Here is an 18,967-nt window from a genome sequence, read left to right as displayed (position 1 = left end):
TGGCCTTGGCAGCCAGTGAACTGAGTGTATTTATTAATGAAATTGTTTATACATGCTGGAAATAATAAATCCCAAATCTATTGGACACTATACTAAGGCTGGAATTAATTATGAACTGGCTTGTAGCAAATCATCTTCCCTCTAAGTTCTGAGCCGTAAATATCAAACTCATGGTTAATTAAGGGCAGAATGATAACCATTATAGCCATGTCATCTTGAAGAACAATATAGGATATATAAAAAGAAAATGGTTCCAAAGGGACATTCAGGTTAAGTCCAATCAGTGCTTTTGGCAGCCCACCACAGGATAAAATTTCCCTTTGGTGAAGCTCCACCTGAAGACTGGTGAAGTGCTGCAGCTCAGCTCCTCCTATGAGAAGCAATCCCAAAAACTTCCTGCTCCTGTTACTGAGCCCTTCACGTACTGTCTGATCTGCACAAGGTCTATGTCCACTTTATACACATTTTCTCTTAGGTCAATATTTCCCTCCAAGTTAAAGAAGTTCTCCCAGGTGTTAAACCTTTTCCACGGTGGCCAGGTGGAGTCATTGTCTCTTGTGCTGTTTGTTTTACTACAGCCCAGCTCTTCGGAAGCTTCTTAAGATAAACAGACTTTCTCTGCACTGTTTTAGATCATGGATATCTTTCAGTCCCAACTAAGATCCTAAGGACTACCCCTAAGGACTTTGTGAAATGCTGATTTTATTTCTTTTTTGGAAATACTCCAGCTGACATCATTTAGGATAACTTGTGCAGTGCTTCTGGCATCAGTTCTAGAAAAGGAGATATAAAAATGGGAGAGCAACAGCTGCTGGATCAACGTCAGTACCTTCTGCTTTACCTCACTATCTTTTCTCTTGGTAGTTCCCTGCACAAATACTGACAAAGACCAGTAGTGTTTATGTGATTTGCTCTGACAAGCACAACTCGGGTGATGTTCTGAATAAGAGCAAGTTCAAGAGCACTTAGGGAAAACACGAGGCAGGGTTTTGAAATCCAGGTGGTTATAAATGCATTCTTTCACTATGCCTCCACATGCTGCTAACAAAGAGACAAAAAATGTTGATCTAAAAGAATGCCTTGCCTGTTGTCGTGGAGAGGGAGATCACTAATTATATGCCAGACGAAATCCCAAATAGATTAGTTCTTTCCACTCTCCTCCAATCTGTGGATTCCATAATTTTTTTCAAGGCAAGCTCTGTAGCCACTTAAGGTCTTCGAAGAATAAATCTGTTTTATCAAATACCTTTACCAACCATTAAGGGACTTAATATCCATGATTCCCTGGTTGGGAAATGCTGGAGGTGAGCATACATTGCTTATTAAAGAGAGGTCCATTCAGGAGTCCACGTGCATTTTGTATTTTCAAAACTGTCCAGCCAGAGTTAAACTGAATCTACAACAGAAAGTGGAAAGTTCCACTCTGAGAGCATCTACAGCTAAGCAAATTCATTGTTATATGTTTCCACAATATAAACAAAATAATACACACAGAACAGTAACTGCCAGAGTCCCTCTCTTGAGATTTACAGAGTTTCCAGCTACAAGGTCTATTCCTATCTCATTAAGAGAGTTCAAGTATTCACAACAACTCAATTAAACAAAAATCAAGGCATATTTCTCACATCTTTTGCAATTGAATTTAGCCAGTATTTGAACAAAAAGAATACTGAGAACAGATTTGTGGCACACACACAGTCTACACTGACATTCAAGGGCATGATCCAGGAAAGATTTGCATGTGAGCTAACTTTACAAGAGACAATCAAGAAACTCCCCCAGACTAGAATCCAAACTACAGTTTAATTGGAACCAGCCATTTGTCTAGGTGACCTGAATGTCTGGGAAAGGCCAACAGAAGTGCAATACATTTGTGAAGGAGCACAGGGCCCTTACAGTGGGCTGGGTACCTCCACAGTGACCAGGAAAATGGCTCTTCTCAGGTAGGAGGGAATTGGCCCCAGAAAAACATTTGAACTTAAAGAACACTTTGATAGCACATTTAATTTTCTTTTCGTGAATCAACAAATTTTATGAAAATCTTTTCAATAACAACAAAAAAAAATCCAATCTGCTGTAATTCCCTTTGCCACTTTATAAATACAGCCCTAATTAAATCAAAGCACTTGTAGCTTTAAAATAGAACTGCATACATCTAAATGCTCTGCTAAGCCAGGGCCTAAATACATCGCTGTGTTTGTTTTTGTGTTTGTCTCGTGTTTACAGATGGTGATGGACAAGCCAATGCCTCTGCCAGATCTTTCCCTTTCACATGTGCTCGGCGCAGTCCATGGCCAGGATAAATTGGTGTCGTTCCAGCGAGGCCAATTTACACCAGCTGAAGATTCAGACCCACAGCTGTATTTGTGTAAACCTCAACGCTGCGTGAACACAGTTTTTCCATTATGAATATCTGTGTATATGATTCATGGAGTACAGTAAGTAAGGCTACGGCACATTAAATTATTCCAGACAATGGGCCCAACTGTCAACCCACTAAAAAATTAGTGAGATGTGTGACGTGACAAATAGCTTTGTATTTATAGCAGAGCACCACTTCCAACATACTCACACTGAATGTTCCTACTAAATGCCAGAGTAAGAGATCTGTCTATTTTTTTCTGACACACATCAAGCCACAGCCATGCACAAAGTAAGGCACGTGATTCCTACAATGTTGAATAGAGAAGTAAGAGTTTTACTGTTGAAGGTGGGAGAAAATTACAGATCCTGAACACATAAATACAGCTGATGACATCTGGGTGTATTTTATATGTCTGCATTGTTTGCTTGCTTTTTGAGATATTGCACCTTTCCACCACACTTACTAACATCAAACACTCAGGCATTCCTGGAAAGGATTTTCTGTTCCTTAAATGGAAATGGCCTTTTCTGGGCACAGATCATCTGCTGTCTAAGTGGAAATTAATTCATTGGTTGAATAGAAAATATAATACTAAAAGATAGACAACAGCTACATGAATGGAAAACACAGTGTAAATTAGGAAAATTTCCCCCCCAGATGGGGATCTTCCTCTCAGTTTTCAGAAGAAATTTTCATTCAGTTGAAAATGCTGTAGGAGTTTGGTGACTTTGTTATAGACCCTGGTTCTATTCCTGGCTGAACGTGTGACATTCCTGTTACTCCAAAGAGCTGCCACTAAGAACACAACAGCCAGACAGATGTTTGCTGGTTTGCACCAGAATCGTGGCATTTCCCCTACCAAACCCACGCGTGTCTGAGGCCAGAGATGCAGCTGGGTGCATCCACAGCTTTAAACACCTGACAGGTCAAGGTGCTTGGTGTGTGGTGCTGGGATCTCTGCACAGATGGAAAGAGGAGGACATCAGCTTTCCATTGGTCTTTGAGGCAGCAACCTCGCCCTACCCCATCCCATAAATCAACGAGTTCAGTGTTTCCCCTTGGAAGACCTGTGGAGCTGGGAGGGCAGGCAGTGGTGAGGGGGCACAGGTGGCTCTGCAGCTGGCACTGGCTCTCCTTGTCCCCTCAGCAGTGCCCCTGGATGTCACAAGTGGCCTTCAGGGGGTCCTGAGCTGCCACCACCCATCTCCTGCCAGCTCTGGCACTGGGAGAGGCCCCATGAGGGAGAACCACCACATGGCAGCACATGAGCCATGCCAGAGAACATCCGGGTACAAGCTGTTAGGGAAAGAAAAGGAGGACTGCTGAGGGACACTGTGCTGGAGACACTGTGGGGTCACACCCGAGGGACAAGTGGCCCATGTCAGAGCAGGAACTCTAAGGAACAACAGCAGAAAAAAAAAATAAGAATCATAGAATAGCTGTAACAGCCGCAAAAACAAACTCCTGTGTTAATTATGAAGATTATCCCTGACATGCCCCACTGCCCACCAAAGAAACTTTTAATGGACTGGGTATAAACCAAGACAAAAATGAGGGAAATTTAAGCCGGCAAAAAGAAGGTGTTCATGGCAATGTGTCCTGCTTTTTCCTTTCAACACCCAAATCAGGATCAAAAGTTTGTGTTCATAAGCTTTAAACCCAGCAAAATTCTTCAATTCAAGACTGTTTTGTCTGTGGCACCTCTTCAGCACCTGTGCAGGACATGAGGCATCCACGACTCTGGTGCCAAATAATACACAGGGATCTTGCAAGACATGAGGGTTCAAGAACATTTCTGAGTTAGTTTCTCTGTAATGTGCACGATTTGTAAGAAGAAAAGTCAGAGCCACCTGGTTTAAAATGACACTGACAGTTCTGGAAGCTATCCACAGACCATGATCCTGGTTTTTCTGCTTCAACCCTCACCAGATCCAGAGAAGACAACCTCTCAGCTGTTCACCTACCTTTATCTGTTCCCTATAAATAGATATGAAGGGTAATTTAAGACCCCAAGCTCTCCCAAGTGTGGGCCATTGAAAGCATTTCAGCCAGGCCAGGAAGACATTAATTTAGAAACAATCACGTGGCTACATCTGAAAGATTCTGCACAGTAAGTCTTTGAACCTCATGTACAGCTTAATTACATTATTTCCTGACAGCTAGTCTCATACCACCTAATCTTTTTGTGGATCAAAGTAGTAAATAAAAAATAACAGCTTTCTCATCTTTTTCTAGAAGTGTGGGCTTTGTTGCCCTCTAGAGCATTTGGGTCTTGTCATCTCCATCAGCTAAATCAGAATTTTGTGGTTAAAACATGCTATAATCATCTTTAAAAATTAGTTTTAAGTCTATATTCAGGTGCCAAAACTCCTTTTTGCACCTTACTGATCGGGGGGCATTCCTGTGCCTTCCAGCGGTGCCAAGTCGGAGATGCTGAAACAGTCTCAAAATGCTCCCTATCAAAATTGGCAAGCGAAAGGAAGAGGAAATTTCAGCAAATGTGAAAATATTCCATCAGAACATACTGCCTTCAATTATTTTTGGACCCATTCTCATGTTCAAGGAGGAAGCAGGAGGAATAGTAACTGCGTATCCAGTGTCGGCAGCAGGAAACTCCAAATAGCAGAGCACACCCTGTTCCAGCCCCGGCCGCGGCGGCTGCGGAGCCGCTTCCTCACGGCCACGGCGGGCGGGCAGCCGGGAACAGGGAACACGGGGCAGGCACCGCGCCAGGGCCCGGCAGTGCTGTGCCCTCCCGGGCAGTGCTGTGCCCTCCCTCTGAGGGGTCAGGGTTGTGTGGATGCTGCAGTGTCAGCGGCACAGAGCGGCCCCGGGCGCTGTGACTGTGCCACAGGGCGCGCTCAGCCACGGAAACGCGCAGCGCCTCCTCCTCCCGAGCTGCAGCAGCGGAGGGAGGCACTGGCGGTGTGTTTATATCCCCATCAAAGAGATCAGGCTCGATTCCAAGTGCTGGGGAGGCAATAGATTCACCTACCAATAAAAGAAAAACCCCCACCGTATCTGGCAGCACAGGGCAGGATGAATTGATAGAGAAAGAAGGAAAGCACTGAGATGTTTATTTTACACCTCAGATCGGGACTCCCACCACAGGACAGGCTTCCTGTGCGACAGGAGGCAAGGCAGGTAACCCCTGTGGGGTTCAATTCCCAATTTTAGCTTCGAACTGTGCATCCTTTGCACTTAATTTTGCTGCTCCAGTGCCAATCCAGCTCAACAGAAATCAATGGCAGATGATTGCCCTTCCTGATGGACAGCTGTCCACATCTGAAAAATTACTACAAATGCCTTCAGAAGATTCTTGTGTTCTCTGCCTCTGGAGTCTGAACTCGGGTCGTGGAAGTGTTAAGGGAGGAAGTTTGTGCCGTCAGAGCTGTTGAGCCAGCAGCAGACTTGTTGCAGGAGAAACAGAAATGTCAATATGAGGCGACAAAAGGGTCCTGCCCCTTTGGCATAGAGAAAGAAGTGATGGCTACAGCAATGGAAGGTGACATTCACCACTAGAATAACATCCACAGGGAACAGAATTTGTGATGTATATATTTACCCCAATCCCTGCATTGCTCTGCTCAGCAGGCAAGACAATCCCACACTTCCTCAAACCAGATGGCAAAATGGGGTTTGTAGCTGCTTGCAGTAGTAGGGGCAGCACAAAGCAGTTGGTGTGTACTTGTGAATTTGTCCTATGGTTATTAAGCTTTGTCCCTGAGCTTTCTCATGGTGGATGGAAAGGCAGAGAAGCAAATATTCACAGTGCTATTGGCATACAAGGGAAGACCCCCTTGGTCTTGACTGACAAATAGGAAAATGCAGGATACAAGACTGACATGGTGGAAAAACCACAGGCTCCTTTGGAACATCGCTAATAATGAGGACTTTTTTTCTTTTACAGTCCAATTAGCAGAAATGAGCTCTGTTTGTGCTTTGAGGAAAGTTAAAAAGTTATATAATGATCTCCTGATCTTGCAAAAATCTAGTGGTTGTTTTTTTTTTCTTACAGGTACCAAGAACAGGATCTTAATAAGTGTGACCAGCAGTGGTCAAAGTAATGAACACCTCCCACAGAGCCCACCACGATTACTTCCTGCTCCGACAACTCTTCACTTTAGACTGGGGCCAACAAATTGTGGATGGCATTAGCAACCTGTCAGAAGGTGACTTCCGATTAAAGGGAGCAGATGTCAGCTCGCTGCATCTTTAATTCAGAGCTGCAGCCTGCAAAGACGGCGTGTGCCAGCAGGCAGGCTCTGAACTGAGAGACGCAGGCCATGCAGGAGTCATCCTCCTCCGAAAGATGAAGGGCTTTGCAAGTGATTTATTGTTACAGATGCTGAAGATTTGTCCCCACAGTCCCCCAGTGATTCTTTGGTGTCCATGGCCAGGTGATGGAAATGGCAGGTTTGACACTGTTGAGCTGCCACTCTCAGAGCCACCGAAAGGGAAGGTGCAGATCCCACTATGAAATCTCTTTAGCACATGACATCTACACTCACAGCATCACAAGGAACTGTCAACACACACTCTGTGCACAAACACCCCCTCCTTATAATATTTTTTTTCTGCTTCCAGGAAAACTTTGCTCTTTTATTTGGTTTGTTAAAAAAAAAAATCTGAGACCAGGTAAACCAAGTAATATGGGAAATGCATGACCCTGTTATGCCACCACTGAGCTTCCAAAAAATATCAGTAAAGACCCTCAGAACATCATAGTGTTTGTCCAGCTGCATCAGAACACCTCACAGTGGCTTACCCATGACAGTGAGCACAGATGTGCTTCAAGACAAAGCAGAAGCAGTATTCAATAGCAAAAATTCAATTATTTTAAAATGCCTCAGAAAAGAAACATGATAAAGAACACATTTGAATAAACACTGAAAGTTAATTAAAACCTGCTACAATAGAGTTATTGCTACATGCTTTCAATTGTCACCTGTTTATTAGAGCCTCCTTTGTTCTAGGAAGTGTGAAGTAATTAAATACAAGTGATTAGAGCTGGCATAGGTTCATCTCGGGAAATACAGATTTTTAAGAATAGATGTACAGTTTCCCCCTTTGATATGAACTTCCCGTGATGATCTTTTGTCTGTCTTTGATTGATGCTATCAGGAGAGTTATTGCTCAGAAGAGCTTTAGTGAAGCAGAATATTCCCAGTACATGCCAAAGCGAGCCAACCCCTCTGTGGATATACATATGTATTACATAGGAATGTTTCCATACCCTTACATCTCCAAGGGCCATTTTCAACTGAAAATCTGCATTTTCTTGTTGGAAACAACCAATACCCCAGTCAGACTCAGGACCTCACTGTGCTAGATGTCATAAAAACACACACTCAACTATTTATTGCTTATGCATCAGCTCAGTCTCAATTCAAGCCTCCTTTCCTTATCACCTATATCATCTTTCCAACACTTTATGATCTGATGCTGTAAGATGGTGTCTGCCAATCTAGCAACTCGGGGACCTATCTGCACTTATTTTCTGTGTTCTGCCTGTATTAGAAATGATGTGTCAGAGCAAACACTTCATGTTGAACATGGGGCCTGCCCACTGCTGTTTTAGCTTCAGAGTGGGCTTAAGTACAAAGCATGGGATGAGATGATGACCTTCTGTTTACATGGCAGCTTATTTTGGCTGATAGCTGACTTTCCTTCCCAACACTGGCATCCCAATCCTGATTTTATGAACAGTTGCCTAGTGAAAATCTCTACAGTAAAAAAAAGGCACCATATGCTAGGGGAAACTTCAGATGACAAAATAAAGCATTTCTCATTGGCAGCATGGGAGAGAATATTCCAGATTTGGAAACAAGGTTTCAGGAGAGAACAGACACTACTTGCTGTGTTTGAGAAAATGAAAAAAGACATTGCATGAAAAAAGACAAAGATGTTAAGGCAACTTAAAATACTTTGACTAAATTCAAAGACTCTTGAGCAATGTCTATTCCAGATCCATAAATGGAGAAATCTGTATATTAACTCTATACAATAAAAATAAGAACCAACTGTGTCAGGAATTGGTTTCAAAGCTCGTTGTTCATGTATCAGGACTATTGCAAGCCCTGGCAAATCAGGCTGTCTATAATGCTGCAAGTGTGAGCTAACATGCCTGGAGCCCTGGGATGGGGACACCAGCACGGACAGATGGGGACATGGCCACATTACCACGGGTGGGCAGCCATGGGCAGGGTGATGCCAGGGCCAGCAGCTGGACCAGGGGGTGCCACACTGCTCCAGCTCCCTCAGAGCTGTCACTGGGAGCTCTGGTAGAGACCTCGAGCCCTTCAGAGAGCTCAAGAGCAGCTGAAACTCCTTCTGTGTTACAAGACCAGGCCTCTGTCTTTTTAGCAGACAGCTCAGGGAGACCTCAAGCACCAAAATGCAACTAGGTCAGGGCTACAGCTAAAATTAACCTGAAATGGAGTTGTTTCACCTGAAGTGAGAAGCAGTTGCTTTGGGCTGAGAGGGGTAGATACCACCAACAACTTGGTCCTCTGAGAACTCTTCTTCTGGAATTATGGGGAAGAGATTTCATTTATGCTCAGCAGTAAATTCTTGGTCACTCTTTGTATAAAGTTCTCTGCAAACACATGGATGTGCACAAACATGGACAGCCAGTTAAGTGCCTTTCCCAGGCAGTATCTGTACCCCAAAGGCCCCGTCCTTTCTGTGCACAGACATTTGAAATAGGCTAAGGATGAAAAAACATGCTTAAATGAGTCTCACTTAGACCCTCAGTCAAATATCTCTGCAGAAGACACTAAGCTTATTGACTCCTTTTATTGCAGAAATCTCATGGAGCTTACCTCAGGTCTAACAACGTCCCCCATGTTCAAAATCTCCAGGAAAGCTCCTTATTGCAGAGCTCACTCACTGTGCTGTTATGATATTCATGATGTAAGTACTTAGATGAAAAATCCAGGGCATGCTGAGTTCTGCACACCAATTCAGTGTTCATGTAACTTAAATGAAATCTAAATCCTATAGAAAAATCCATGTCTAATCCATTATTATTATGCCTGTATGATTATTACTGGTAACTGCTAAATACCATTCATTCAGTAACAAATCCTTTCATAGCCAAAGAGCACATGGGGCATATGTACTTCAGATGTGCTCTCATTGTTATCTTACTGTGGTTCTGTCCCCTCTTAATGTGCTTCCTGCCTCCTCCCCTGTCCTAATTAACCACCTCCCCAGAACTCCTTCGTTTTTTATTCATCTCACATATGAAAGGTTCCTCTGTCACCTTCTCAGAACTCTCCTCATTGGCTTGCCATTTTCACTCCCTGGGACACATCCCTCTCTCAGCAATTGTAAGCCAATAATTCATGTGAAACCTGGGAGGCAATTGTATATATGGCACATGGCACAGATCAAAGAAATCAAGTGCTTCCAGCAGTGAAATCAGAGAGGGGAAATGGTCCTTCACTAAGTGGATTTTATCTCAGTCAGAGGAGCCTGTCCCAGGTGCTATGCCTGGTGAAATTATGCAAGTCCTTAAGGGTTAATATGACATGTTGCAAACAGGAAAACTATAAATTTGCTTTATGCATCACTTCAAGGGTCTTTTGACACTGCTAAAAGAAGAAAACTTAGAGGTGATGAGGAATGTAAAAGGAAGCAAAGCTGATTTTTAATCTTTCTTTTACTGCTTTTCCAGAAAGTCAGCTAGGACCCATTTCTAGGAAATGCTTCCCTTGACTTAAAGAGCAGCTACAATTGCTCTACTTAATGGACTGTAATAAAATAAACTGCCTCCTATTAGCAAGAAGGATCATATCATCAGTTTTGTAATGCATTTTATTAAAGAACATACAGCATCAGAATTTTCAAATGCTGTATGTGGGGAAGTAATGTACGAAACAGTTAAAATGGGTGTCATATAATCACAAGTGTACTGATAGTTTCCTTTATCTCACACATCAAGATATCAATGTTTCTTCTTTAAAGCCATCTTTTCCCACCTAAACCACAGTATGAATTTCCACATTTTGCCTTCTGTTATCCATCAAAGCCGTTTTGCATCTTTTTAGACAAAGAGTAGCTTGCAGAACATTCCTTCCTTCTGAGGAACATGAACCCTTGGCAGGTGTAATACTCCAAAACCAGTATGGTTCAAATACTTGGATTATATATTCTTGGGTATTCTTCTCTCCCACTGACTTTGCTGTTGAGCTAGAGCTTCTCTGTATTTTTGTATACTAACTCTGCTTTGTGTTAAGTGATGTTCTAAACTAGGAACGCCTAAATTTCATCTGGCACTTCAGCATGGGTATACTTTTAGTTAATGGGTATAATGTGCTTCTGCTGACAATTAACAGGAGTCTTCCCAATAGTTTCATTAGGAATTGAAACTGGACACTGGACAGGAGTCAGGTACAGCTGACATATCTGTGATTTTCTTCCTTGAGAACCCAAATGTCACATTATTTATTTCACTCCGTGGGGGCTGAGTTTAATAGCACCTACTCAGCAGAATAACACATCAGGTCCCGTGTTTAAGAAGACCTGACTGAGGAAGGGGCAGAGGTGGGTGTGAGAAGGGAGGAAGGCAGTGTCAGCTCACTGCTGTGGTCTCACTGCCCACACTTGCACAAGGAGTGGGATGCAGGAGAACTGCTGCACCTGTTACTACACCCCATTCCTCTTAACCATTTTACTTGTACTCCCCTCCAAACTCAACTCCTCTCTGTGAACTTTGCCCTGTTAATCACATTCCCATTTCTCCTGCACTCACTGAACTCCTTCTGCTGTTCCAGGCTGGTCACATCACCTGGGAAAGGGGAGCTACAGCTGCTGTGGGGTAGGAGCTGCAGTTATCCCTGCTTTCCCTGCAACCTGCACAGCTTCCCATCCCTGTCCCACAGGGAAAACCACTGGCAGAGCTGTGTTTTTCAAAGGGAAGCCTTGGTTTACACGGGGCTGATGGTTTTGACTGTAAGCCTGCTCCTTGAACACTAGATGTGGCCTGTGGTTTGCCGCTAGACTTTCTACAAAGCTGGCCTGATCCAAGTAAAATGTTTCTCCCACCACAAGCTTACAATGAAATTCACTCGTGGCATTTTCTGACTCCATCTTTTTGGAGTTTGCCTTTGCTCAGTGGACTGTGTAGGAAGTCAGGAAGCAGAAGGGGAGGTGAGGACAGAGAGAACACGCCAAGCCCCCCTGCCTCCCACCCCCAGTGTTAGAGCAGCTCCCTGCTCTGCTGGGAGCAGCTCACGGTGCAGACCCTCAGCTCAGTCCAGCTGGTGACTGCACTGTTTGCACTTAACGGGGACAACGCTGATTACATCATGATAGATGGGTTTTATTCACATACATCTTGGGGTAGTAAAATTGGTGTGGAACCAACACAGAATGATGTGGAAATTCCTACAAAAGTCAAATTGGGTGCCAGTTACAAATGATTTCCAGAAAAGCTGGAAAGTACAGAGTGTAAGTATAATTTTTTGTCTTTTTTTGGTATTTATTCAAGTGCAAAACATGTGGACTCTTGCCTGAATTCTTCTCCCTGTCCAGATTTCCACCAACGAATTATCATTTCTCAGATAGTTCTAATACTTGGATCTCCTTTGATTGTGGGTTTTTTGTTTCAAACAATATTCAGTTTAGACTGGGACACATTTTTTAATGTTACTGGTGACTAAAAATATTTTCCCTGTTACCCAGTAAAACACAGTGAAGCCTCAGTTCTTGGTTCACGATTATATATATGTACATACGTATTTCTCCATTAGCTGGTGAGGAATAAATTTGTTGAGCAGTGAGGGTCAGGGCTTTGCCAGCAGCTGAAATGTGTTATTTATCAGCAGATCATTACAGTCAGAGCTGCACAGCATGTGAACTTCCTCACACTCCTCTGCCAAAGCTCCCCACATGGCTGACCTGCCTGCTGCCTTGAGCTCCAAGGAGCTTCCAGTCTCCATCTGGAGATTCAATCTCACTGCACGGCTTGTGCCTATGTAATGGCCCCACTTCTTCCTTCCCTTGGCCCCAGGACAGGAAAGTAAAACCCCAAAGGCCTGACTTGGGGACAAAGTTTCTCTACAGAGAGCCCTGCTCTCTCCCACTGATTTGAGTGGGAGAAGCCCAGGCTGTGACTGCCACCCCCTCTGCTTATTTTGGCAATGAGTTGTTCAGCACACAACTATACAGACTTCTGTAAGTTGTAATGTCTGTAATTTAAATATTTTGTGTGTCCAGCAGTGACTGCCATTTATAAATGTTCCAACACAGGGAAGAAGAAAAGTGGATCGATTTGCTTTTAACATCTGGGGTACTGTAATTCAAAAGGGTTCAAAAATTAACCTTCCTTAAAATTCTGTGTGTTTTAGTCCTTGTGTTCCTCTTTTTTTTCTCCCTATCTCATTCTTAAGAACTTCTCAGGCAATGAGGACGCTTGAAATTTTTAAATCAGAGATGTCCAAAAAGCGAAAGTCCTTGTCTGTTTTCTTCTTATTAGAACAAGTTTCCTGAAATATCATCCAATGAATATAGAGAGATATTTTAAAAGACTCTAAAACCTTGTTTATGTTCAGAATTTTATGTTGGAGTTTGAGATTTCACAGGCTATTAGAGTTGTCATTTGATTAGAACTAAGTGACATGTCTAGGTCATACAAAAAGAGCTGAGTCTGTCTCCAGGAGATGAAGAGTACCTGGGCTCTGCTACCATACCTGAGTAGAATGCAACTGAGAAAATGCAGGTACCTGGAAACTCCAAAATTCAATACACAGACACATTGGTGAGTATTTCTACAGTGGAGACAGCACTCAGACTGGATTTAGCTCTGGACATTTTATGAAACAAGTACTTTCCAGTCTGAGGTGGTCAGACTATTTCAAAGAGACCTGAGAAAGGCAGCTACAGAGGAAAAGCACATCAATGTTTTATATCAGTCTACATCTGCAAAATACGATGTTAAACCAGGAAAATATGATGTCAACCCCTCCAGGAAGAATTTTAGGGACTCACAAACTGAGAAGATTAAACCCACAGATTTGGGAATATAAAACAAGAAAATATTTTATATTCTCTGGAAAAATGTAGAAGTCAAGAAAAGGCAAGTAGAGCCTAAGCAGGGAGAAGCTGACTGTGTTCAGTTAATGTGAGGTAGATGGAGAAGAGCAGAATCTGGTTTTGTCAAACTGGAACTGCTCAAGACAGCCAGTGTTACAAAGGCAGGAATCACATTCTCACTGCTTTTCCTTCATCTCAAAAGGTCCATGTATTTGTTGATTTGCCCAGACCTTACAGATATCAGTCTCAGAATAACACTGCCACATTGCCTAGACTTGTATCACACCACCCTTTCATGCCTGGGCAGGAGGTAGAAAGGAAACTCCCTGGAGACCTCCTTCAATGCCACAGAGCAGTGCTTGGCAGCAAGGACTTCTCTGACCTGATCTGAGAGCCTTTCAACTCTTAACATTATTAATATAATTACTTCCCAAATACTAATAGTTCACTAATAATATTGTTGAATAATAATAATAATGAATTATAAAATTGTATTAGTAAGTAGTGGTCATCTGAATAATTCCAAAGAAACTGAAAATCCAAAGTGATGCACTGACTGGAGTACAGCCACTGCTAGAAGGACAGAAGTGGACAGAAGGAACAGGGAGAACGCTACTGTTGTAGCATTTGGAATTAAAACTCTGCTCTCATGCATCCTTGAATGATGCTGCAGTGACTCTTATTGTAGAGGGACTCATCTGAATTCAAGGTTTTCCTAACAGGAGGAATCATTATACAATAATGGAGCTTTCTCAGTCCTAGTAAGTCTTGGAGATATTTAGTACATGCATTGAAAACCAATGTAAGTGTCTTGTTCTGCACTACTGAAGATTAAGTTTGTTTCAGCAATGTGCTTCTCCATGATGTTTTAAAATAACAGTAACTAGTAGCTGATGAAAAAAACCATCCTCATGAGGTCCCCCTGAGGATGGAGTCTGCTTTTCTTCTGCAACTCCTCCTGGGTCCATCCAGGCAGACACATTAGTGAAACAACTGGATTATACATTAGGCAGAGAAGATTGAGAGATTGGTGGTTTTGATGGCTATACAGACTAGATAAACACGAGTCTGAGAGCTCAGTACCTTCCACTGAGAATACCCCAGCTCTGTGGCATGGAATTTTAAATGTGCCAGCAAAGACTTCTCACATAATCACCTAACAAGGTGCCAAGCACTTCTGCATTAAGAAAGCCAAGGCTTTAGTGCTACACAATTTTCTAAAGTAAATTCCCTGAAACCTACTTGAAATTTCCCACAGACTCCAAGAAGTGCAAACAATAATCATGGTGAATCAAACCCCAAAATCATTCTTCTTTCGGTGCTGTGACAAGCAGATAAATATATTCATAAGCTTAGTAAAAAAGCTTGAAAAAAAAAGCCAGATTCTTGTGCTAATGTCTACCAAATATACTCATTCTGACACAGAAAAGCAGGTTGACTTTCATCAAAAGCATCACAGAAAAATTACTCTTGGATCTCACTGTGCCTGCTATATCCAACAGTTAGCTTGGTGAATTTGGATTACAAGTCACATGAACAGTATCTGCTGGCAACATGAGATTTACCTGGTGATGAACACCTCGTGTTGTCACTTACAGAAAAAATGGTCACTCTTGCAATAGAGTCTTGTTTAAAGTATGAAAAAAGGAACAGATTACTCCCTACCTTCTCAGCATCTTGCTCAAAAAGCCGGAGTTGAAAGCACTGGTCCAGTTTCAACTTGCGGACATGCCACATCTGATGCAAGTGCTGCCGGGTAGAATGCAGCTTGTCCAAAAGGCTGGTGATCTTTGGCACAAGACTTTGAAAATCTGCACTTCCAGGAATGCAGTTCCTACCAGAAAAACCATCACTGGATCTTATGCATTGCAGTAACCTCTGGCCCTCACGATCCAGTTCCTCCACAGGAGCTTTAATCACTTTTTTCTTCAGCTGTGTGTGCTCATCAATCAGCCTTCTTGAGCCCTCAACATCAACTGGAAACTCCTTCCTAGCCAACATCTCCTGGAGATCCTCCAGCCTCGATAACAAATGGATGGCACTGTTGAAGAACTCCTCCAAGGAGACACGCAGCTCTATCCACTCGTCGTGGTTGTAATCCAGGGACCCTTCAAACTCATCTGTCAGTTGAGAAGGGTCCACGAGCTTTGCCAGGCCTTCCACAGACACCATGCTTGTCTAGGGAAGGGAAAAGGACAGCATTTAAACCAGGGACCATCCAGTCAGAGTGAACAGCACAACCCATAAACAGCATGAAGCGAGTATTTATCTCATCAATACATAATTGAAGGAACACTGTAAAGGATGTCAAGGACTGTGGTCAATTTTGATATATATTGGACAGAAAACTTTGCTTCTAATGGCATTTATGTATTTATTTATTATTAAAAGATGCGATATATACTGGAATAATGCCTATCTTTTTCAGCTGGCCCGACTATCAAAAAGATGCAGTGGGAATGTTTCTGCCACAGATTTCATCAGCCTAGTTGGGCACTGAAGGCTTCTTACTGCAGCTTTTGCATCTCTGGACAGGGTTGTTCACTGAACATGGTATTACAGACACTCTGCTACTTATGTTACACCCCAGCTAGAGGCTACACAGAAGCAAAAGTTTCAGGTATATGAACAGAAGCAGGTACTGCCATAACAGAGAATATGCTGGGTTGCTTATTCCAAATTATTCCAGTTGGCTTTTTGCCACTCTTTCATATTAGCAATTCCTAATGTAATTAAGCTAATATCAATGTAAAAGTGAAATGCCGTTGAAGTATTAACAACTAGAATTTATTGCCAATAGAAAGTTCTGCTCACGAATCACACACGATCAATGAGAATTGGTTTTAATTCATTCAGACAGTAAGAGGTGATAGAGAAAAGCACTTGGTGCCTGGAAAGCAGATTACAAAGGACACAGTAACTGATAGCCTTTCCCATTTGTTTTAGACAAACGACTTCTTTCTGAAATTAGGAGCATAGGGTTTCACATGGAACTAGAGATTTCAGTGTTCTCATGTTAACACCCAAGCTGGCAGCCCTTAAAGGCTTGTCTCTTCGTCAGTGACTGCACATCCATCCCCTAAAGATCAGGCCTCTGAAAAATGTCACAGCTTGTGCTCTTCAGAAATGGACGCACCCAATAATCACAGCACTCTCGTAGAAGTCATCTACAAAGAAAAACACCTAAAATCCTGACCATTATGCTAAATTATGTCCAAAACAGTAGGCTAGCCACTGGTTAAAGGTTAATAACAGGCTTTTTCTTCCAATTTGTATCCATCCAAAAATATCAGGCATTCTGCAATATATTAAAATTGAGCTTGTATTGAACTTCAGCTCAGGAGAAAGATTATTTTAAAATGTTCTTGCGATATTCCTGGCTTTGAGGAAAAGGGAGGACAGTGGGAGGAGCAAAATAAGAGTGGGAAGGCGAGTATGTCGCTTCAGAGCATTTTCAAATTTTTAAACTTCTCAACCTGGACACTGAGACCTTGGAGATAATTCAGTTTAGAGTTTAACTGCCTGTCAGGGAAATACTTCTCTCCATGGCTAGTACTTGGGCATCCCCCAGCAGTCTGTCAGGCTAATGGGAACACTGCTCTAATCATGCACAGAATTTGACACTGTGAGACAGTAGAAAGGCTTTTCATTTCTGGAATTCAGCAGAAATTTTCTTTATTCAGGTTTGATTTTTTAAGTAGTTCTTGAAACTCTAATGAAAGTAATTTTAGTGAGGCAGGTAAGTGCTTATTGTTTTCTAGACATTGCTCATCCTTCTTTTTGAAATCAATTTTAAAAGTGCTGTCCACTATTTAGCCTCCTTCGGCAGGAGAAAGAAAATAGTCTTGAAGGCACCTCTGAATTAATGCTAAATAAGCTGCCTGGTCCATTCCTCAAAGTGACAGGAAACTTTGGAATGCACATACATCAACCAAACATTTTTCTTTCTCTTTCTGGGTGAAGATCTGTGTACACTCTCCTCCCTGGACTGTGACACAGAAACGCTGTGCCAGAATCTCCCAAATCCCCTAAAATCCCGCTCATCAGTGCCCACTGGGGTTCCTGCAGTGCCCTGGCACAGACATAATGCTTCCATTAAGCTCCGAAGAGAAACGTGGCCTTAAATCTGACACTGGCTACTGCTGAGTTGGTGGATGGGGTAAATCAACAGAGACTTCCATTGCCTTCCACTGCCGTGTGCTCCTGCCAAGGCCTCGTGTTTGATCCGAGCTGTGGGAAATTGCCATGACAGGTCAGTGCAGAGAGGGGACCTGTGAATTGCCCCACATAAATCAAATAAATGTGGCCCATACTGACTGTGTTTGGTTTTCACAGTTCTTATGAGAGAGCATGAGCTGCCCAGGAGTCTGAGATTATTGAAAAGCAGCAGCATCCCAAAGAATCCTCTCAAGAGAAGTTCCTTGACTGTGGTGTGTATATTGCAAGGTAGATCACAGCTTAGGAAATCTTTGTTTGAATCATGGAACTGAAGGACTCAAACCATTCAGTGCTTCTGAGTGTCTGCAGGTGGTCCAATACACAGGAAAGCACTGACTGCTCCTCTGGCCCAAATATTTGTAAACCCTGGGACACCCATGTGAACAGCCCTGCAGACAGACCAAGGCTCAGGGGCACTGACAACACCCACAGAATGAAAATACCCTTAATGTGTTCCAGCATATACAGCAAATGAATCCAGAGGTTTTTAAACAATAGGCTCAGAGCTGTAACCATGAAGCATAACTTGGTCACAGTTTGCTCTTTACTATCATCACAAAAACTCCACATTTTAAAAATATATGCCAGGCCTCCAGAATTTATTAATTTTAAGAACAAACAAATGTTCTAAAAATACATACTTGAACTCTGTTATTTTATCTGTCCCCAAAAGTACCAAGGAGTGTAAAGACTTATTTAATCAAAGCAAAATTTACGAGTTGACTGGATTTTGTGAAACAGGGCTGAAAATTTACAAGCACTTAAAATGTGATAATAATGTAAAATTGTGTTAATGAGTAACACCAATCTAATTCCCCACAGCAATACGAGGGTCCTTGCAAGAACAGGTTGAAAATAAGGACATAGTTATATCACACTGACTTCAACAAAACTTAAATAGATATTTAAATACAGTCTCTCATTGGCGTAAACATTAAGAGCTACAGCCAAATTCTCTTCTGCATTCCAGAGATGCAAAATCTCTGTGTCTCTCTGAAATGAATGGATTGGTAAAACAGACAACAATATAAGTGTTTCTCAATGAATTAATTAAAAAAACCACCCTGACAAAGTCATGGTGTGGCATGATTGATGCACGAGCACTTCATGCACCTGAGTTTTGCTTCTTTTTAGGCAAGAAGCAGAAATTCACAGAAAACTGAAGTGCTGTCGAGAACACAGCTGGTTTGTCTTCATCAACAGCAAATTAATCCCTTAATTAGGCAGTTGTTATATACTGGTTACTTCTCAAAGGACATGCCTGAGGCACCTTATCATTCACACGAGTTGTTAGTGTTATCCCTGAACTGTAAATCTCAGTTAAATGAAAGAGGTGAAAATTTA

The 18,967-nt window shown here is 42.4% G+C and overlaps 1 protein-coding gene across 4 annotated transcripts in view; it reads right to left on the bottom strand.

The window, feature by feature from the left end:
* Positions 1-18,967, bottom strand: part of KALRN (kalirin RhoGEF kinase) — a 467,474-nt gene that overhangs the window by 258,092 nt on the left and 190,415 nt on the right. For all 4 annotated transcript variants that reach the window (XM_063400879.1, XM_063400874.1, XM_063400877.1 and 1 more), the window contains exon 5: positions 15,071-15,583. In XM_063400879.1, the coding sequence (XP_063256949.1) occupies positions 15,071-15,583 (513 nt within the window). The remainder of the gene's footprint in view (positions 1-15,070; positions 15,584-18,967) is intronic.

Source organism: Prinia subflava, chromosome 6 (assembly GCF_021018805.1).
Source record: "Prinia subflava isolate CZ2003 ecotype Zambia chromosome 6, Cam_Psub_1.2, whole genome shotgun sequence".
In the NCBI taxonomy this organism is placed as follows: Eukaryota; Metazoa; Chordata; class Aves; order Passeriformes; family Cisticolidae; genus Prinia; species Prinia subflava.
Note: the sequence above shows the minus strand (reverse complement) of the source record. Positions and strands in the feature narration are given on the sequence as shown.